The 17,382-nt window shown below is 36.7% G+C and overlaps 1 protein-coding gene across 1 annotated transcript in view; it reads left to right on the top strand.

The window, feature by feature from the left end:
- Positions 1–10,899, top strand: part of dok2 (docking protein 2) — a 34,311-nt gene extending 23,412 nt beyond the window's left edge. The window contains exons 5-6 of the mRNA XM_016562778.1: positions 5,108–5,283; positions 6,948–10,899. Coding sequence (XP_016418264.1) covers positions 5,108–5,283; positions 6,948–7,946 — 1,175 coding nt within the window. The 3' untranslated portion in view covers positions 7,947–10,899. The remainder of the gene's footprint in view (positions 1–5,107; positions 5,284–6,947) is intronic.
- The last annotated feature ends 6,483 nt before the right edge of the window (positions 10,900–17,382 follow it).

Below are 17,382 nucleotides of genomic sequence, written 5' to 3'. Positions count from 1 at the left end.
TTTGATTGAAAGTTTTTATGTTCTTATGCTCACCTATTTATTTGATAAAAAATACAGTAAAAGTAGTAATATTGTGAAATATTATAACAATTTGAAATAACTGATTTCTTTTTGTATATATTTTAAAACGTAATTTCTGTGATGGAATATATATGTATACACACACACAACCATTCAAAAGTTTGGTGATTTTTTTTATGTTTTTGAAAGTTTTTATGTTCTTATGCTCACCTATTTATTTGATAAAAAATACAGTAAAAGTAGTAATATTGTGAAATATTATAACAATTTGAAATAACTGATTTCTTTTTGTATATATTTTAAAACGTAATTTATTTCTGTGATGGCAAAGCTGAATTTTCATCAGCCATTACTCCAGCCTTCAGTGTCACATGATTCTTCATAAATCATTCTAATATGCTGAATTGCTGCTAATCTATTATTATTATTATTATTGTTGTTGTTATTATTTTCAATGTTGAAAACAGTTGTGCTCATTCATATTTTTTTGTGGAGACCTTGATGCATTTTTTTGGGATTCTTTGATGAATACAAAGATCATAAGAGCAGCATTTATTTAGATAAAACATTTGTAATGTTAAAAAATATTTCTATGTTTTTTCTGTCATTTTTAATCAATTTAATGCATTCTTCCAAATAAAAATATTAATTTTATTATATATATATATATATATATATATACACATACATACATTTTTTATTTTATATTCTTTGCAATGATATTTTCATGTGTAAATTATAAGCATTTTCATTAATGATTTCAACCTTTCAACCTTTCAACATTAACGCTAATGGGGGAATTTAGGCTTTTATTAATATAAAATGCCTCAGTTTAAGTCGTTTTTGCATGAATCCGGTTTGGATGAATACATTGAACTCTCTGCATTGTCTTCAGTCTTGGTACATGTTTCTTCTTCCATCTGTTCATTTACATTGTGCAAATTAAAAAAGAGGCGAACAGACTTTTTAAACAAATGCACAAACACAAAATAGCCAAAACGCGTCCCCAAAGATGGAAAAGACAGATAGAAGTCCTCAGTGGACATGTCTCACATTGTGGCTTCAGCAAGATGACAGTCAAGAGAAGTGGAAGTACAAAAACACATATCACTGATGCAGCACAGGTGCCAGGCAATCTGCCCCAGCCAGTCTAACTTCACTGGGCATTTGAACACAACCCTGACTGTTTAATCATGGCTGATTATCTTACTATATTTGCCAGCATTTAGAAATAGCATTTAAATGATCTCATTACACTAATTGACTTATTTCAGTCCACAAAAAGTTGGCCCATATGTCTGTGTGAGCTTCAGCATTCTGTTGCTTTCTTTCCTCTTTGGAATGTGTCGGGCCTGGGGGAGATTCACATTCAGGCGGTTTATCAAATCCATCTGTTTCAATTTAAATATCAGAAGGCCTTGTTCTGTCAAGCGACAGCAGGGTAACAGGGTGCGCGAGGATTTCAGCGATCAGAGGGGAACTGTAAGGCTGTAAAACCACTGCTTATTTACAGCACATACAGATATTTACACCAGGATGCAACGTTTTCACAACAAACACAAAATCGTCAATGAATCAAACCTTATGGCGAAATTAGTGATACTAAAAAGCGGTAAACCACATCAAATAGCAGCAGATCACATAGTATATGAAACCACATAATTCAACACAATTCAAAAACAGTAGTGCTAGGAGGTCAGAAAAGCATCACTCATCTTGACTCCGCCAATTTATGTCTGATGCCAGATTTGACACTTAGTAAAATCAAAACTTATCACTGGACAGAATAAAATTACACTACAGTTAAAAAAGATTTTTCATGTTTTTGAAAGTCTCTTATGGTCACCGAGGCTGCTTTTATTTGAACAAAAATACAGTCAAATATTGTGAAATTATGATTTTTATTTTAATATATTTTACATTTTAATTTATTTAATTTATTTTCAGCGGTCATTAAGCCAGTCTTCAGTGTCACTTGATTATTCAGAAATCATCCTAATATGCTGATTTGCTGCTCAAGAAACATTTCTTAGTATTATCAGTGTTGAAAACAGATAAAAAAACAACAACTTTTATTTGAAATAGAAATATTGTGTAACATTATAAATGTGTCATTTTTAATTAATTTAATGTATCCATAATAAAGGAATAATAATAAATAAAACAAAATACTGTCTCCAAGCCAATTAGACTATCCATTTGTTGTCTAAAAAATATCAGTCAGTGTCACAAATGATTACTTTGCATTCAAAATAATGTAAAAGCTTTGCCTTGATAAATCAAGAAAGAATATTTTGTGACTAAAACACTATTTGTGACCACAAAACCAGTCATAAGGGTCAGTTTTTCGAAATTGGGATTTATACATCACTGGATAAAACTGGATAAATAAGCCCATACAATGTATTTTTGGCTATTGCTACAAATATACCCCAGCGACTTAAGACTGGTTTTGTGGTCCAGGGTCACATATTTGGAAGAAATAAGGGTTTCACTTGCTGAAGGTAACCTTATGCTTGACCAGTAGCCGGTGGATAGTGACCTACTGCAAGTAAACCTGATTGGATGCCAAATCCTCTGTTTATGCTGTAACGGGGCTGTGCATCTTACACTGAAAGAGCTCTCAGACTTTTAGAGCCCACTCTATTTATGTCTACATAAAATGCAAAAATGTTTGTGTCAAATGTACCTTTTACGATTTTACAACTTCCTGAACACAACACACACCTGGAGGGAGAAAGAGATAAAGTATGAGAGTGTGTTATGCAAATGAGGTCATGTGGAATGTAAGTGGAAATGGGGGGTTACAACCACAAAACAGTTGCTGTGAATTTGGTGCATTGCCAAATGTAGAGCAATACAGAGAGAATCTTGCATATGAATCTTACCACTTGTTGCTCAGTGACAACCGGATGTAAATATGGAAATGAGTCTCATTTTTACACTAGTCTGTATATAGTGTGGCTTTTTTGTTCTTTTGAAGGAAGTGCCATTCTTTCATTTGCTGAGAGGTGTGGAGTGGTTGCTTCTGTTCTGACAGCTGCAAACAGAAGCTAGCATTGTCTCTGCAGAGACACACTTCCTCGCAATGAAGTTTGACTGTGGCTGGAGGAGCCACGTTTCAAACGGAAAAAAGATACCTCCAAACCACATCGCAGCCTTTGTCTTTCTCTCTTTCTCTTCCCCTTTCTAGTATGATTATTGGCATAATTATGCAAAAGAGGCATAACTATGCCAATGCATGGCCTGAAGCAATGACATGCACGGCTGCACCTCGCGACCCGAGGTCAAGTCCCAGCTCCAGGTCCTCTGCTGATCCTCTTCCGCTCTCTCTCCTCAGTGTTGTTTCCTCTCTTGTCTATACTGTTCTGTTCAATAAAAGCCGAAAATACAGTAACATACAGTAACACGAATGAATGAATTGACAAAACATTATACAAACATGCAAATGGGTGTTTATTCCCGGGTTATTATTTTAAACTAAAACTAAAACTGTTAAAGACATTTTTTGTTATTTGAAATAGAGCCGAAATAAAATATTTAAATAAAATAAAATTTTAATATTAGATGAAAAACCTAAACTAAATTAAATTTAGAAATATTGCCCTGGTAGCTAACTGAAGTTGAAATACTAAAATAACACTTACTTGAATAAATGAAGCTGAACTAAAACTGTGGGAGAAAAAAAACAAAAACAAAATTATATTTAAAATACTAATAAATAAATAAAGAATAAACAAACACACAACAAAATAAAAAAAAAATGAAATAAAATAAAATGAAAACTGCAAACTTTTTTTTTTTTATCATGCCTTCAACAGGTTTTTGGTAAATTTTTGCTACATGCTTTTAACAATATTTATAGATTGTATTGTTTATCTTTGTTCCAGACCAACACTTTCAATTGTTTTTCATTTATTTTTTTAAAATATATGAAAAAAATTCAGCATTACATTTAGATAATCATCTAAACAGACATATGAAATAATCATACAATATTTAATAGTATTTAAATATTGCAGTGACAGGATATTTTATTGTGTATAATTCCAAATCAAACTTGCTATGGTAAATTAAAATAATATTTACATCATTTTTAATATATAAATAAATATTTAAATGTATGAATAAATCTTTTAATATCTATTTAATTGTATTTTGGATACCAAACATTGAGATTCCGCTATTTAATGTAAAAATTGTAAATGTCCTGAAAGCGTTTGACAAAAATTAAACACCCAAATATTATTATTATTAGTTTTTATTCTGAAGGATAATAATAATAGGAAATATTTCAGCGTAATTTTAACTACTGCTATACAGAATTTGAGAAACATCCAAATTTGCATTAAATTTAAGCAAAGCCTGAATTAATAGCCCACTGCTATGGGTCGACTGTTTTTGGACTGAATGACATGTGCAGAAAAATCTCTTTCTGACACTTCACCTCAGGAAATTAATAGAGTTTCATCACCTATGTCTGCTTCATGCAGAAAAACATCTGCATGGCGAGCCCTTTAATAGACAATCCCTCTGGAGCAGCAGCAGAATCCTGCGCCACACGGTTCACCCTGCAGTTCAGCAGTAACGAATGGGGTGTTGACCTTTCCTAACCGAGAACATCTAATAAGATGCTTGTTTCTCAGCAGTGCATGTGCTAAATCTGTACACTTGTGTGAAAAACCAATTATATTGCGTACATGTTGCATCAAAAGAAATCTGCTTTGAATTATTGTACATATGTGAGAATGACCTCTGATACGTTCCATCTGCTTCCAAAAAGAGTTGAATCAGTATATTCATTCACAGAGAAAATGCTTTAAATATTATATAATTTATTACATAGTTATACATTTTTATGATTCTAGAACCCCATTTGTGTTTACCCATCAGATGTAGTTCCTAATACAGTTTTTAAAAATGTTTTGAAAGATATAACCGCAAAGACACTCATAAGCCTTCAGTAGGCCACAAGTGTGCTGAATCCACGGTTATTTTTCATCTGAAAAAGTGTCAAGTGGTTGATCTATGTTGTGTTCTTTTGGCACACTGTTTATGTAAAGCTTTTCCTTTCTGTTGTCTTCAGCAATGAAAGACTTTAAGGTGACGGTGAGGCGTACAGAGGCTTCTGAGAGATGCAGCCTGAAAGGAACAGTGCTGTTACGGACTGATTTTGATAGCCTCCTTCTGAAGGAACCGAAGACGGGAGAGGTTCTCTACTCCTGGCCCTACCGCTTCCTCCGCAGGTTCGGACGAGACAAGGTATGGCTTTGACCGTGATCTGCAGTCATTCAGTTAATGCTAGTGAGGTGTGTGCTCTCTGTCATTCCTAAAGCCCCAGTAGAGTGATGGGGATATTGAACTGTAAAAAGACGTTGTCATTTGAATGAGATGTTATTGTCAGAAAGAATGTTGCCACTAAAAGTTTAGGAATGCCCAAGGCAAAGTTATCAGTATCAGCAGCAAACAGTATCAGCATAAATAATTTTGTTAGGACTTTGCACTGATAAACTCATACTATGAAAACATTTTACTCAATTAAAAAAAATAAAAAAAATAATAAACCAGCCTAAGCTTTACAGCTGGTCTCCTAGCCTGGTTTTGTCCTGGCAGGCACTTTTATTGTGGTCAGACTGTTAAAAGTTTAAATAAAAGATTTGTATCATAAATAAATGTTGTTCCTTTTAGAATCCTGCAAAAATGTATCATGGTTTTCACATAAATGTTAAATATTACACCTGTTTTCAACATTGATGATATACATTTATTTCTAAAGGATCATGTGACATTTAAAACTGGAGTAATGCAGCTTTGCCATCACAGGGATAAATGTGACCCTGGACCACAAAACAAGTCATAAGTAGCGCGTAGCAATAGACAACAATACATTGTGTGGGTCAAAATTATGATTTTTCTTTTATGCCAAAAATCATTAGGATATTAAGTAAAGATCATGTTCCATGAAGATATTTTGTAAATTTCCTACCGTAAATATATCAAAACTTAATTTTTGTTTAGTAATACGCATTGCTGAGGACTTCATTTGGACAACTTTAAAGGTGATTTTCCTCATTATTTTGATTGTTTTTTATTTTTTTTTTATTTCAAATAGTTGTATCTCAGCCAAATATTTTCCTATCATAACAAATCATACATCAATGGAAAGCTTCAGATTATGTATAAATCTAAATTTTAAAAAATTGTCCCTTATGACTGGTTTTGTGGCCCAGGGTCACAAATGACATTTTAAAATATATTAAATAGGGGAAAAAAAATAAAAAAAATATATATATATTTTGTAATACTATTTCTCATTATTACTAGCTGGGCTTCCAAATTTTTTTGCAAAAAAAGAAAAAAAAAAGAAGCAAATTAGGTATGTTTCCATTAAGTTGTTTGAGCAGTTGACGGTGGTATTGGTAACCTAGTAATTAACAGTAAATACTGTAAAAAAAAAAAGGAAAGACACCATCAGTGGAAACAGACGATTAGTTACATGGCTTTAATGTTCGCTACGTCAGAATTTATTCGGCAAATGCATTTCCATCTGCCATTATTTACATTAACTCTTTTTTTGCACAAGTCAAAAACCACCTCAAGTGAGTGTAAAAACTTTTTTCAGAATTATGGAAATTTCTTTTTTTCGAAATTAGGTGTTTCCATCACTTGTTTCTGATGCGATCCTTCAAAATGTGCAGAAAAACAGGGTGAGGCTTAGCTACCATTTTACCGTGTTTTCAATCAAATAAATTTAGCCTAGGTGAGAATAGGAGACATTTTTCAAAAACATTTACAAAATCGTACTGACCCCAAACTTTCGGATGGTATTGTACATGCATTGTTTTTGAAGATTAAATTGAAATTTTGTGTCTTGGCGTCTTTTTACTACTTACTACTAATTAAATGTATAATTTCTCAACAAACAGGCAACATTCTCCTTTGAGGCTGGGCGAAGATGCGACTCGGGGGAAGGCAACTTTGAGTTCGACACAAAGCAAGGAAACAGCATCTTCCAATCTGTAGAGGCCGCCATCAATCTACACAGAGTCAATTTACCTCAGAAGCAGATATCAAGTGGGGAGCGAGATACCATGCCCCTTTCACCTCAAATGAGAGCTGTGGCAGAGGATGCAGGTATCTACAGTGTGGTGACTGACGGAGCAATCAGAGACGGACCTAAACAACCACAGAACCCTCAGCAAACCAGACTTGAAGCCCCTGCAGAGAAACTTCTGACCGGAGTCAAGAGCCTGACCCTGGACACCAGGCCTCCGCCGCGAAAGAGCCAGGTCAAGAACTTCCGCAGCTGTCCTTTGGTCAACAGTGAGGATGAGATGTATTCCCGGGCCATGGCCCCTGATCCAGATCGGGGAAGTCCAGGGGAGAAGAGAGAACCAAAAGAACGACGTTCCACATGCTCCAACCCCGAGGACTCTGACTACTCGCTGCCCTTTGACACCATTGCCAAGAACGTTCTGGGAGACATTTTGTCTGCATCAAACCCTCCACCCATGTTCGTAGAACCCAGTTGTGAAAATGACAAGAAAGGCAATATAGAAAACACAGAACCACTTTATGACATTATAGATGAAACTGCAATCAGAACCCGTTTCGCAAACAGAAAAACACATTCTTACAAACGAGTGGAGCACATTTATGATGAACCAGAGGGTTGTGGTGTGGCCCCAAGTGTGCCTCCATCGCTCTATGATGAACCGGAGGAGGTCAAAGGTCATGCTTGGAAGATGTTGGGTACAGTAATGGATCCGAGCGGTCACGAGTACCCATACAATGCTTCTGCCGACGACTATGCGGTTCCTAAACCTCCCAGGAGGGCCTTGCTTTCAAAGCAGAAGGACAATGAGGAAGAGGACAGTTCACCCTATGATAACATTATGGTGAAAGGAGTGCAAAAGAATAACTAAGGACTGCTTCAGAATCTAAAGAGGACAATGAAGTTGTGTGCGAATGAATGAATGAATGAAATATTTAATCAATTAATATGCATAATATGGATAATAGTCATCAGAGTGCTTTACTGTTCTTCAAAAAGCTGTGATCTGCAACACGTATCATGATGTTGGTCAATATGATTAACAGTTCAATTCCTCTCTGGGGGTGAATCATTGTAGCCTAACTTTAACCAAATGCGCTAAAATTGCACTGTAATGCGAATGTTTAAATTGTCATTATTTGAATCACAGACACACACTTTTTATGTAAATTAGGCTTGTTTTAGTTATTAACATTGCGCTATATTGATCATGTGAACGTTTATTCTTCAAATGATGGTAAAGTGTGAAATAATCGCTGTTTATTCAAACGAGCACACTTTTGGCTGTTTAAGTGCACCCGTAATCCATAATCATCTAAATGCACTAAAATAGCCATACGCAGTGAATATTCTTTGTGCAAACACTCCTCTTTTTGTGTAAATTAGGCTAATTATAGACGACACCTTATTCACAACATGCATTGCTATTTTCCAGCGCAATTAACATTGCATTATCTTGATCAGGTGAACATTTATTTGTAAAAACTTTATTTATATAGAGCACACTTTTGGATTTTTAAAGAACGCCTGTAATCCAGTTGAACCAGTAAAAACTAAACTAAACTAAACCAATAATTAAATATGTAAAAGTAGCGATGCGCAGTGAATGTTATGTTTTAAAGTGCCTCATTTTATTGCCTCTTTTTATGTAAATTAGGCTCATTATAGACTGCACCTTCTTCACAACTTGCATCGCTATTTGCCATTGCGATTATCGTTGCATTATATTTATCATGAATATTTATTCATAAAGTGTTATTTATTTAGATGAGAACCACCCACAAACCAGTTTATTTAATATAATAAGACTGTGCGGTCTTGTGACTGTTTAAATCTTTTTATGTAAATTAGGCTCATGATAGATTGCACATTATTCACAACACGCAAAGCTATTTGTCGGAGCATTTAACGTTGTGCTGTATTGATCGAGAACATATATTTGTCAAAAGTTGGTAAAGTGTGAAATAACTGGGCATTTATTCACACTTTTAGTTTTTTTTAATGAGCACCCAAAATTTTGTTAAACCAGTTGCTAAATGCAGTAGCGATGCGCAGAATATTATTTATGTGATGTGCAAACACATCTTTTATGTAAATTAGACTGCACCGTATTCACAACTTGTATTGCTCTTTGCCATTGCGATCTTCGTCGCGTTATATTAGTCGTGAATATTTATTCATCAAATTTAATTTCTTTAGACAATCCCACTTTTGGCTTTTTGATGATCACCTGCAATCCAATTTAACAAGTAGCTAAATGTGCTAAAATAGCAATGCGCAGTTAATAAAAAAAAATTTGAGCTCAAGTGTGCTTATTTTACGTCATTTAGGCTCATTATTGACTACCTTTTTAACTAATTTGCCAGTGCTGTTAAGATTGCATTACTTAACCAGTTTAGTTTAGCCAGTCGCTAATTGCACTAAAGTAGCGATGCGCAGTAAATATTCTTTTTTTTTTAAATTCATCTCTCCTTACTATGTAAATTAGGTTCATTATAGATAACGTTTTATTCACAAAACTTTCACATTTTAAAGGAACAATTGAGGTGTCTAAATCTGTGAAGTATAGCAGAATGTTGTAGTCCGCTGTATTCACCACAACAGTGCTTAGAACCAATCCTTAAGACCTGCATTTGCGTTCAGCCCACATTCTGTGGACGTGTTTGCACTGTTAACTGATTTGCATAACCACAACTGGTAAAACAGCGCTATCAGCAGGCACGGTGCATTCTTAGTGAATTCCCCATTAAGTGTCCTAATAGCACACGAGCGTACTATGACCTTCACTATCCACAAAGGTGAAGTTGATTTTATCCGGTTGTAAATCAAAGAGTAATTTAGCTTCGGTTGAACACGGGGCTCTAATAGCCCTTCTTCTCTGTCTTTTTCTGGACTGTGATGAGAGCTCACACAGGTAATTAAAGTCCTGCAGATCTCTCCCAAAATGGACTTGCGCCCATCACCTAATCCTCTGCTCGCTAATGATGGACAAGGGAGTTCCGTCAAGTGTCATTGTACTATTCAGGCCAGACTCTGACTTTCCATCTCACAGGCTTCCTATTTTGAGGAACACATGAATAATAATAACTTGACTTGCAGAGGGAAACTGGGGCACTGTTAGGATGCTGCTGGGCTCCCTGCCTGCCACGGTTCATGAGCCCCACAGTCTTGAGACTTTTAAATGTCTGAAAACACTTTACAGCTCTTATCAATTCAGTTTCTTTCCTCTTTCAGAGCATTCCAGAAATATGAACTGCATCGCACATGATATGAATGGTTTTTGATGTATTTTACTGTACATTGACCATGTTTTAAATGCACACAGCATATTTTTATTGTTGTAATTAGACTGGATATAGTTCAAAGCATACGTGAGGGCAATTTAAAGCTATCTGCTGCCATCAGACTGAAGAGAGATTTGGTGGCAATCTGCTACTGGAACATTTTAGCATAGTTTTGCAACTCATTAACGGAGTAAACTGGTACAGACTTAAGATGTCATTACAGTACACACTGATGCACTTATTCCAGCTTTGGGAGTCTGGTGTGAGATGAGCTCTGCATAAATGCTGAAAAAGTTGAAAGCTTTGCTAAGCACCGACTTTGTGGCCTAGTTCCTTGTTGTGTAAAATAGGTTGTTGAACAGCAGGGGGCACTGTTTCTCCTCAGTAGGGAGCCAAAACACTGCGGGAGTCATGGTGTGCGTCTTTGTGAGAGAGTCGAAAGCTTCAGTGGTGTTGATTTTTTGTTAATAAAACATATTTTCTCTCTTATTGTTGCACAGAAATCGACTTGGAGTATTCAGGGGTATGCTTGAAATTATTAATGGGCAAAAAAATCAACTGAAATGTGCTTAGTGTTCCTTTACTGAATAAATAAGAGTGCTGCAAGCTTATTTTAGGTGGAGATCATGAGCCTCATGCCAAGTTGTTTCATGCCCACGATTTCTTTGAACCAGACTTGACACTAAGGCAATGCGAGTCTAATGTGGAAACTCTGAAAATAGACATTACTGATAGTTTTTTTCAGATGTAAAGATGTAAAGTGATACAACACTGGCACCATATGACACTGTCTACAATAAGATCTATAATACCTGGATATTAATGGTAAAAACTCAACTGAAATGTAACTGAAATGTGCTTAGTATTCCCTTAATGAATACATATAATAATAATAATAAATAGATAACATTACTTTTAATTATATATATATATATATAACAATAATAAAAATTATATGTTAGACATATCGAATCATAAAGATAAAAAATCTATTGTTCTCTGTGTTTTTATAACCCACTGGTGTGTCATGGGGGAAATCAAATAGAATGATCAAATTTAAATATATATATATATCTGAAGACGATGTGCTCAAGGATGCTAGTAGTGAAGGTAACCATAGAAGCTAAAATAAGGGTTGCATGTTCAGTCCCAGTCAGTGAAGTGTTGAGGTACTGAGTTTACTGTCCTGCTCAATTATTATTGTGCCCTTGAGCAAAACACTTCACCCCAGATCCCACAGGCATTGTGCTCAATTAGAGCACTGTAAACCACTCTACATAAAAGCATCTGCTTAAATGCCAAATATCTATTTGGAATAATGAACTGCTTCCCAAATGCAAATAAGAGCTTGTTTTTTCAATGCAAGTACAAACTCTTAGTATAATTAACCATATAACATGTTTAGTGCATGTGTTGTTGAAGAGCGAGAAGCGTGCCTTACAACGCTGATAACCCCACTTTAAAGCAATTGTGTCTGATCAATAAATACATGAGGATGTGCAGCGTTCAGTGTCTTCCAGTGGTTAATTGGCTCCAGTGGATCCAATTTACCAGTGGCACTTTCTAATGATAAGCAACTACCTAATAGAACGGGCCAAACTTAACAGTCGTTTCATATTCAGGAGCAACGCCTTTTAAATTCCAATTCATCACCATCGATTACACTAATGACAGTATAAAGATTCCTATGCACACGGTGGGGTTGTCATGACCCTATGCGCTTTTATTTAAACTAGAGTGTTTTTTTTTTCTTTTTCATGAGTGAGATGACTGAAGAATCCATTGTTTTTGACTCCACTGCACGTTCATATCAATGTGTCCGTTGCTCTATATAGAGTCTATTTCAATATGACTCTCGCATCGGCTGGTGCAGTGACATCAGAAAATGGAAAGAATTTCTTTTCCAACACCCTGGAATGGAGCAATGCTGTTCTGACAGCTTAATGTATGGCATTTAAAGGCATTTCACAAAATCACTTCTACCCTCCGCACTGCGTGTCATGCAGGATGACAGCAAAGTAGGGGTCACTGTCACTTTAAAGATGTATCGGGATGCATTTGCATACACATTTAAAATAAAGTGCACTGAGTGTTAGAAACGCCCTGTGATATAATGCTGGCCTTGACTATATTTTTTAATCTCTTCAAATTAACATGATCTAGTTCTTGCAGTACTTGACTCGCAGTCAAGACGTGAATAACATATCGAAACTGGACAGCAGCCAATGGTAGATTATCTTGCTCTGTGCAATCTTTGAGGTTATATATGGTGATTAGAGTTATAACAGCCTACATCTGAGGTAACTTTTTACCTCTTGATTAGCTCAGCTGGAATGGTGTTATACTGTTAAAAACTGTGTTCTCGTGTGTTTATAGAGTCTAATGTGAGGTCACAGAAAGGAAGCGCTCCGTCCTTATGGAATTGGTGCTGCCAACCCAATCAGCTTTATTTAAATTAAATCTAAGGCCAAATAAACATTCTGAACAAGACTACACTTGCTAGACCTGCCCATATGATTAACAGCTGTGCAGAGGTGAATAGCAGCAAATAAACACAAAGTGCGGACCTACTGTGTGTGTGTGTAGGCCTACCGACAAAATGAATGCATATTCTAGCTCATGCACACATCAGTATTAAAAGTGGTAACACCTATGTAACACCTGAACAGAATACAGCAAATTGCCACCCAGATTTCAAACACTGGTCAATCAAATGTTTTTGGCTGCTAGCAATATTTGTCTACTACTTTGGCCTGTCTTTTCGTATCAGTGCAAGTTGTTATAGCTGATTAGTGCCAACTTGTAACCCAAAAAGTTGGTACAACTACACGGTTTCTGAGGGTCTTAAAAAGGCTTAAATTTGCCTTCATAAAACCAGAAGAAACCCTAAACTAGCTGACTGACACAAATATATTAATTTAACCACAGTATTAACCACAGTATAAATTTTAATAAAGCATAACACCTTTAATAGTTGGACAGAAGCTCAGGAGTCTCCAGTTATAGCAAGAAAATGAAAACATCCTTCGTAAGGACCAGTATGAGAAATGAAAGAACTCGATGACAGAGATCTTAAAATAGAGTAAGAGCTTGGAATGCAGATTAGCTAACAGCAATTTATGAATTAATATTGTTCCATTTGTCTCGTTGCTTGCTGGGCTCATAGTTTTAAATGTAGCAACAGACTATTTTTTCTTAAGTTTATTTTTTGAAACATTAAGACAATTAACAAGTAAGATCAAATAAATTTCTCATGTCCATGTATTTATTTATTTGGTAAGTCGCTGTCTAATAGGCAGGCTACTTTTCAGTCAGACAGTCAGTCATTATCACTAAATAAACCAAGACCTGCTTCACAATGAGGACCTCGTCTCCCTGTCTAGGTTTATTTGGCAGTATAACCAGCTGTACATCATCCCTTATATATCTAATGCATTACAACATAAGCTATAAAAATAAAAGATTGATAATTGATGCGCTGATCCTTTGGAAAGACCTTCAATGACATTCTACAGAAAGCATGTTTTAATGACCACAATTTGTTCGTCTCAACATGTAAAAATAGATGCAAAGTCACATGTAAATATGATGTCAGTGGTTATTTTTTACATTTAGATTGGTTGTTGAATGACATTTATAGCCTGTATCATCTACTGCATTAATACACTGACTCTATTAAACAAAATCTGCCATTTTTTCCTACAAGTACTTTAACAAAAGATCAAATGCGTAGTTTTAAGACCCAGGCTTTCAGATGGAGGGCAATAAGGCTATCGAACCTCGACCCTGTGCGAATGTTGACTGTAAGAGGGCCACGCTGCCAACTGCCCCATTCCTTACACAACACGCCAACACGACTCAAAGCACATTTCCGCTCACTCACATATGAACACACACATGTTCTAGCATTAACTTCTGTGGCCAACGGCATTGTGAGTATTCTGCAGACTGACAGGTCAACGTCGAGTGCCACTGGCTGCGTGACAGAAAGAGGAAAAAAGCAAGAGGAGAAAAAAGAAGAAAGGCATTGTGCAGAGAGCAATGGCCGCAATTCAGAACCCACGCAGCATGAGGACAATTATCCCCATTTTTCAGTCCACCCCCTCCTCCCTCTGCTAAGTCTCCTCCAGCTAGAAAGAGCACAGGAGGAAAGCGCCAGAACGGTCTGTGTGACACCTGCATCTATTACCCTACTGCAGTTCTGCTCGGTGAGACGACTAGTACTGCGCTCGCAACAACACGACTGGAGCTGCAGCGCTGCTGTTTGCATAAACCCCCGAGTGTGTAATGCTATCAAGTTGTTTTTGCCAAACGCTTGGCTAGAAATTACTAAAAGTGCTCAAATCTAGCCACTCAAGATGTGCACGTGACTGAAAGATGAAAACAGGATGGATTTGGCTGCACTGGCCACATGGCACGTCTCGTTCCCTTTCATCCGCACACCTTCTGGGAAATGGTAAAAGTGAGAAAGCGAGGGCATGGAAGGCTGAGGAGAAAATACAGGTATTTTACCCCTCCCTCCTGCTGAGGCTTGTCATCATAAACACAGAACAGGTGTCAGTTCACACCTGTTGCCTGTGTGCAGTATGCTCCCAGAGCCAAACTCTACCAGCCCTACTGGAATGCCAAATTGATTAGTATTTCATGCTCGGTGACCGACCACAGGACTTTCTGTATTCTGCACAGTGCCTCGGCGATGCCCTGTGGGCAGCACGCAGTGATGGTTACCGTGTAGGGAGGATGTGAATAACGTTCAGTGCACCTGCAAAGACATAAGCTCTGTTCCGAAACCTAGTAAGCTGTCTCACTAATGCCTATGTCATAAAGGACTGATTTGTTGTGCAAAATCAATGCGTCATACAAATAGCAGTCCTTAGTAGCGTAGCGCATTTCTCGGTTAATCCTAAGTGCTGCTTCCCTGCCATATGGCATTACGTTTTTTGGAATGAAGCAATAGCATTCTACATTTAGGGGATAATTCACACAAAAATGAAAATTCTGTCATAACCAAACAGCTGACGGAAGCCATTGACTTCCATAGTATTTTTGTTCCATACTATAGAAGTCAATGGCTTCCATCAACTGTTTGGTTACCAACATTCTTCAAAATATTGTGCTCAACAGAAGAAAGAAACTCATACAGGTTTGGAACAACTTGAGTAAATGATGATATAGAATTTTCTTTTTTGGGTGAACTATCCCTTTAAAGCAATGGTATGTAGTTGCAATTTTGTGTGCTTTTGTGACTTTGGAGCCCCCTACAGTTAAAGGGGTGATCGGATGCCAATTTTCCACAAGTTGATATGATTCTTTAGGGTCTCAATGAAAAGTCTGTAACATAGTTTGGTTAAAATTTCTCAATGGTAGTGTAAAACAACACCGTTTTTACCCCGTCAAAAACAGCTCTGAGCAAGCTGTTTTATTGCATGCCGCTTTAAATGCAAATTAGCTCTGCTCACCCCGCCACTCTCTTCCGAGCCGCTCTCTGAGAGAAGGTAAACTTTAGCCACATTCATCTTGAAACTTGCTAACTAGCACGTTATTAGTAAAGGTGATTTGCAAAGATTCATTAAAAAAACGTACACTCACTTCTTCTGGAGGTGAACCTGGATTATGAATGATTCGCACGAAGATAGATGCATTTAGGCAGATCGGGGGCGCATTCCCTTCAGAAACAAATGTAATCCACTGCGTCTTCAGTGGCTCAGATGTCGGGAGTAAACGACGACTGCTATTTTTACATCCAACAACAGAACACCTCAATCGCTTAGGAGCCATTCTTGTCTACATCTGCTCCGGCGTCGAAACAATGGTGGGCTGATGACAGCTCACTCAGGGCGGGTCTAAGACGCCAGTCCAGTCTGTGCTGAAACACTACTGTCAATCAAACAATCGTGGGAGGGGCCTGTCTGTGTGACGTCACACAGACAGGCATCTGAGATTGGCTTGATTTGAGAAAGGGGAAATGATTTAACAAGATTAAAAAAAAAAAACACTGTGTGGATCTTTATCATTATAGGGTGGTTGTGTACACACACTGCCAATACACATTTTAGTTCAAAAAGCTTGTAAAAGTGCATGTTGCATCCTTTAAGTGAGTTGAATGTATCACTGTGGTAATTGCACTGCCTTAATTTTTTTTTTCTCCAAAGTCAGCAAAAAAAAAAAAAAAAAGCTTACCGCTGCGGTACACAGGAAGACCAGAGGCATTTTTTAATGGATGTCAGTGGAGGAAAAGCTTCCTTCAATAAACTGCTTTTGTATCATTTAATGTAGTTTCAATTAACCAAAAGCCTAATCAGCTAATCTTCAACATGTTTGCGATTAAATATTCATCTCAGATTTATCCATTTTTAGACTTTACACTGAAAAAAATGCTGTTTTATATAAAAGTCATAGACAATTTTGTGATGGGTAAGATTCAGTTTAGTAACTGCAAACTGTATTTGACCGTCACACAACTCGGAAGAAATCCAGTGACGCCTGTCTTTTCAAGACACACATGATCCAAGCTGACCGTTATGCTTTCTCCAACGATAGAGTCTTGGTATCTCCCAATATTAAAGGGATAGTTCACCCAAAAATGAAAATTCTGTGAATAATTAAATAAATAATTGAATAAAGTTGTTATTTTTGTTTTCTTTGTGCACAAAATATATTCTCGTAGCTACATTCCTATATTCCTTGTTCAAGCTCTTGTTCTATCCAGGCTGGACTATTGCAATGCTCTCTTGGCAGGTCTTCCAGCCACTTCTATCAAACCTTTACAAGTAATCCAAAATGCCGCTGCAAGATTAATCTTTAATGAGCCGAAAAGAACGCATGTCACACCTCTGTTCATCAATTTGCACTGGCTACCAATAGCTGCTCGCATAAAATTCAAGGCAATAATGTTTGCCTACAAAACCACCACTAAATTCATTACTTCAGAGTTATGTGCCCTATAGAAGCTTACGTTCTGCAAGTGAACGGCGTATTATTGTGCCATCTCAAAGAGGCACAAAATCACTTTCACAGACTTTT

Source organism: Sinocyclocheilus rhinocerous, unplaced genomic scaffold (genome assembly GCF_001515625.1).
Source record: "Sinocyclocheilus rhinocerous isolate Xijiao unplaced genomic scaffold, SAMN03320098_v1.1 scaffold3752, whole genome shotgun sequence".
In the NCBI taxonomy this organism is placed as follows: domain Eukaryota; kingdom Metazoa; phylum Chordata; class Actinopteri; order Cypriniformes; family Cyprinidae; genus Sinocyclocheilus; species Sinocyclocheilus rhinocerous.
This window is presented reverse-complemented; position numbering and strand designations above follow the sequence as displayed.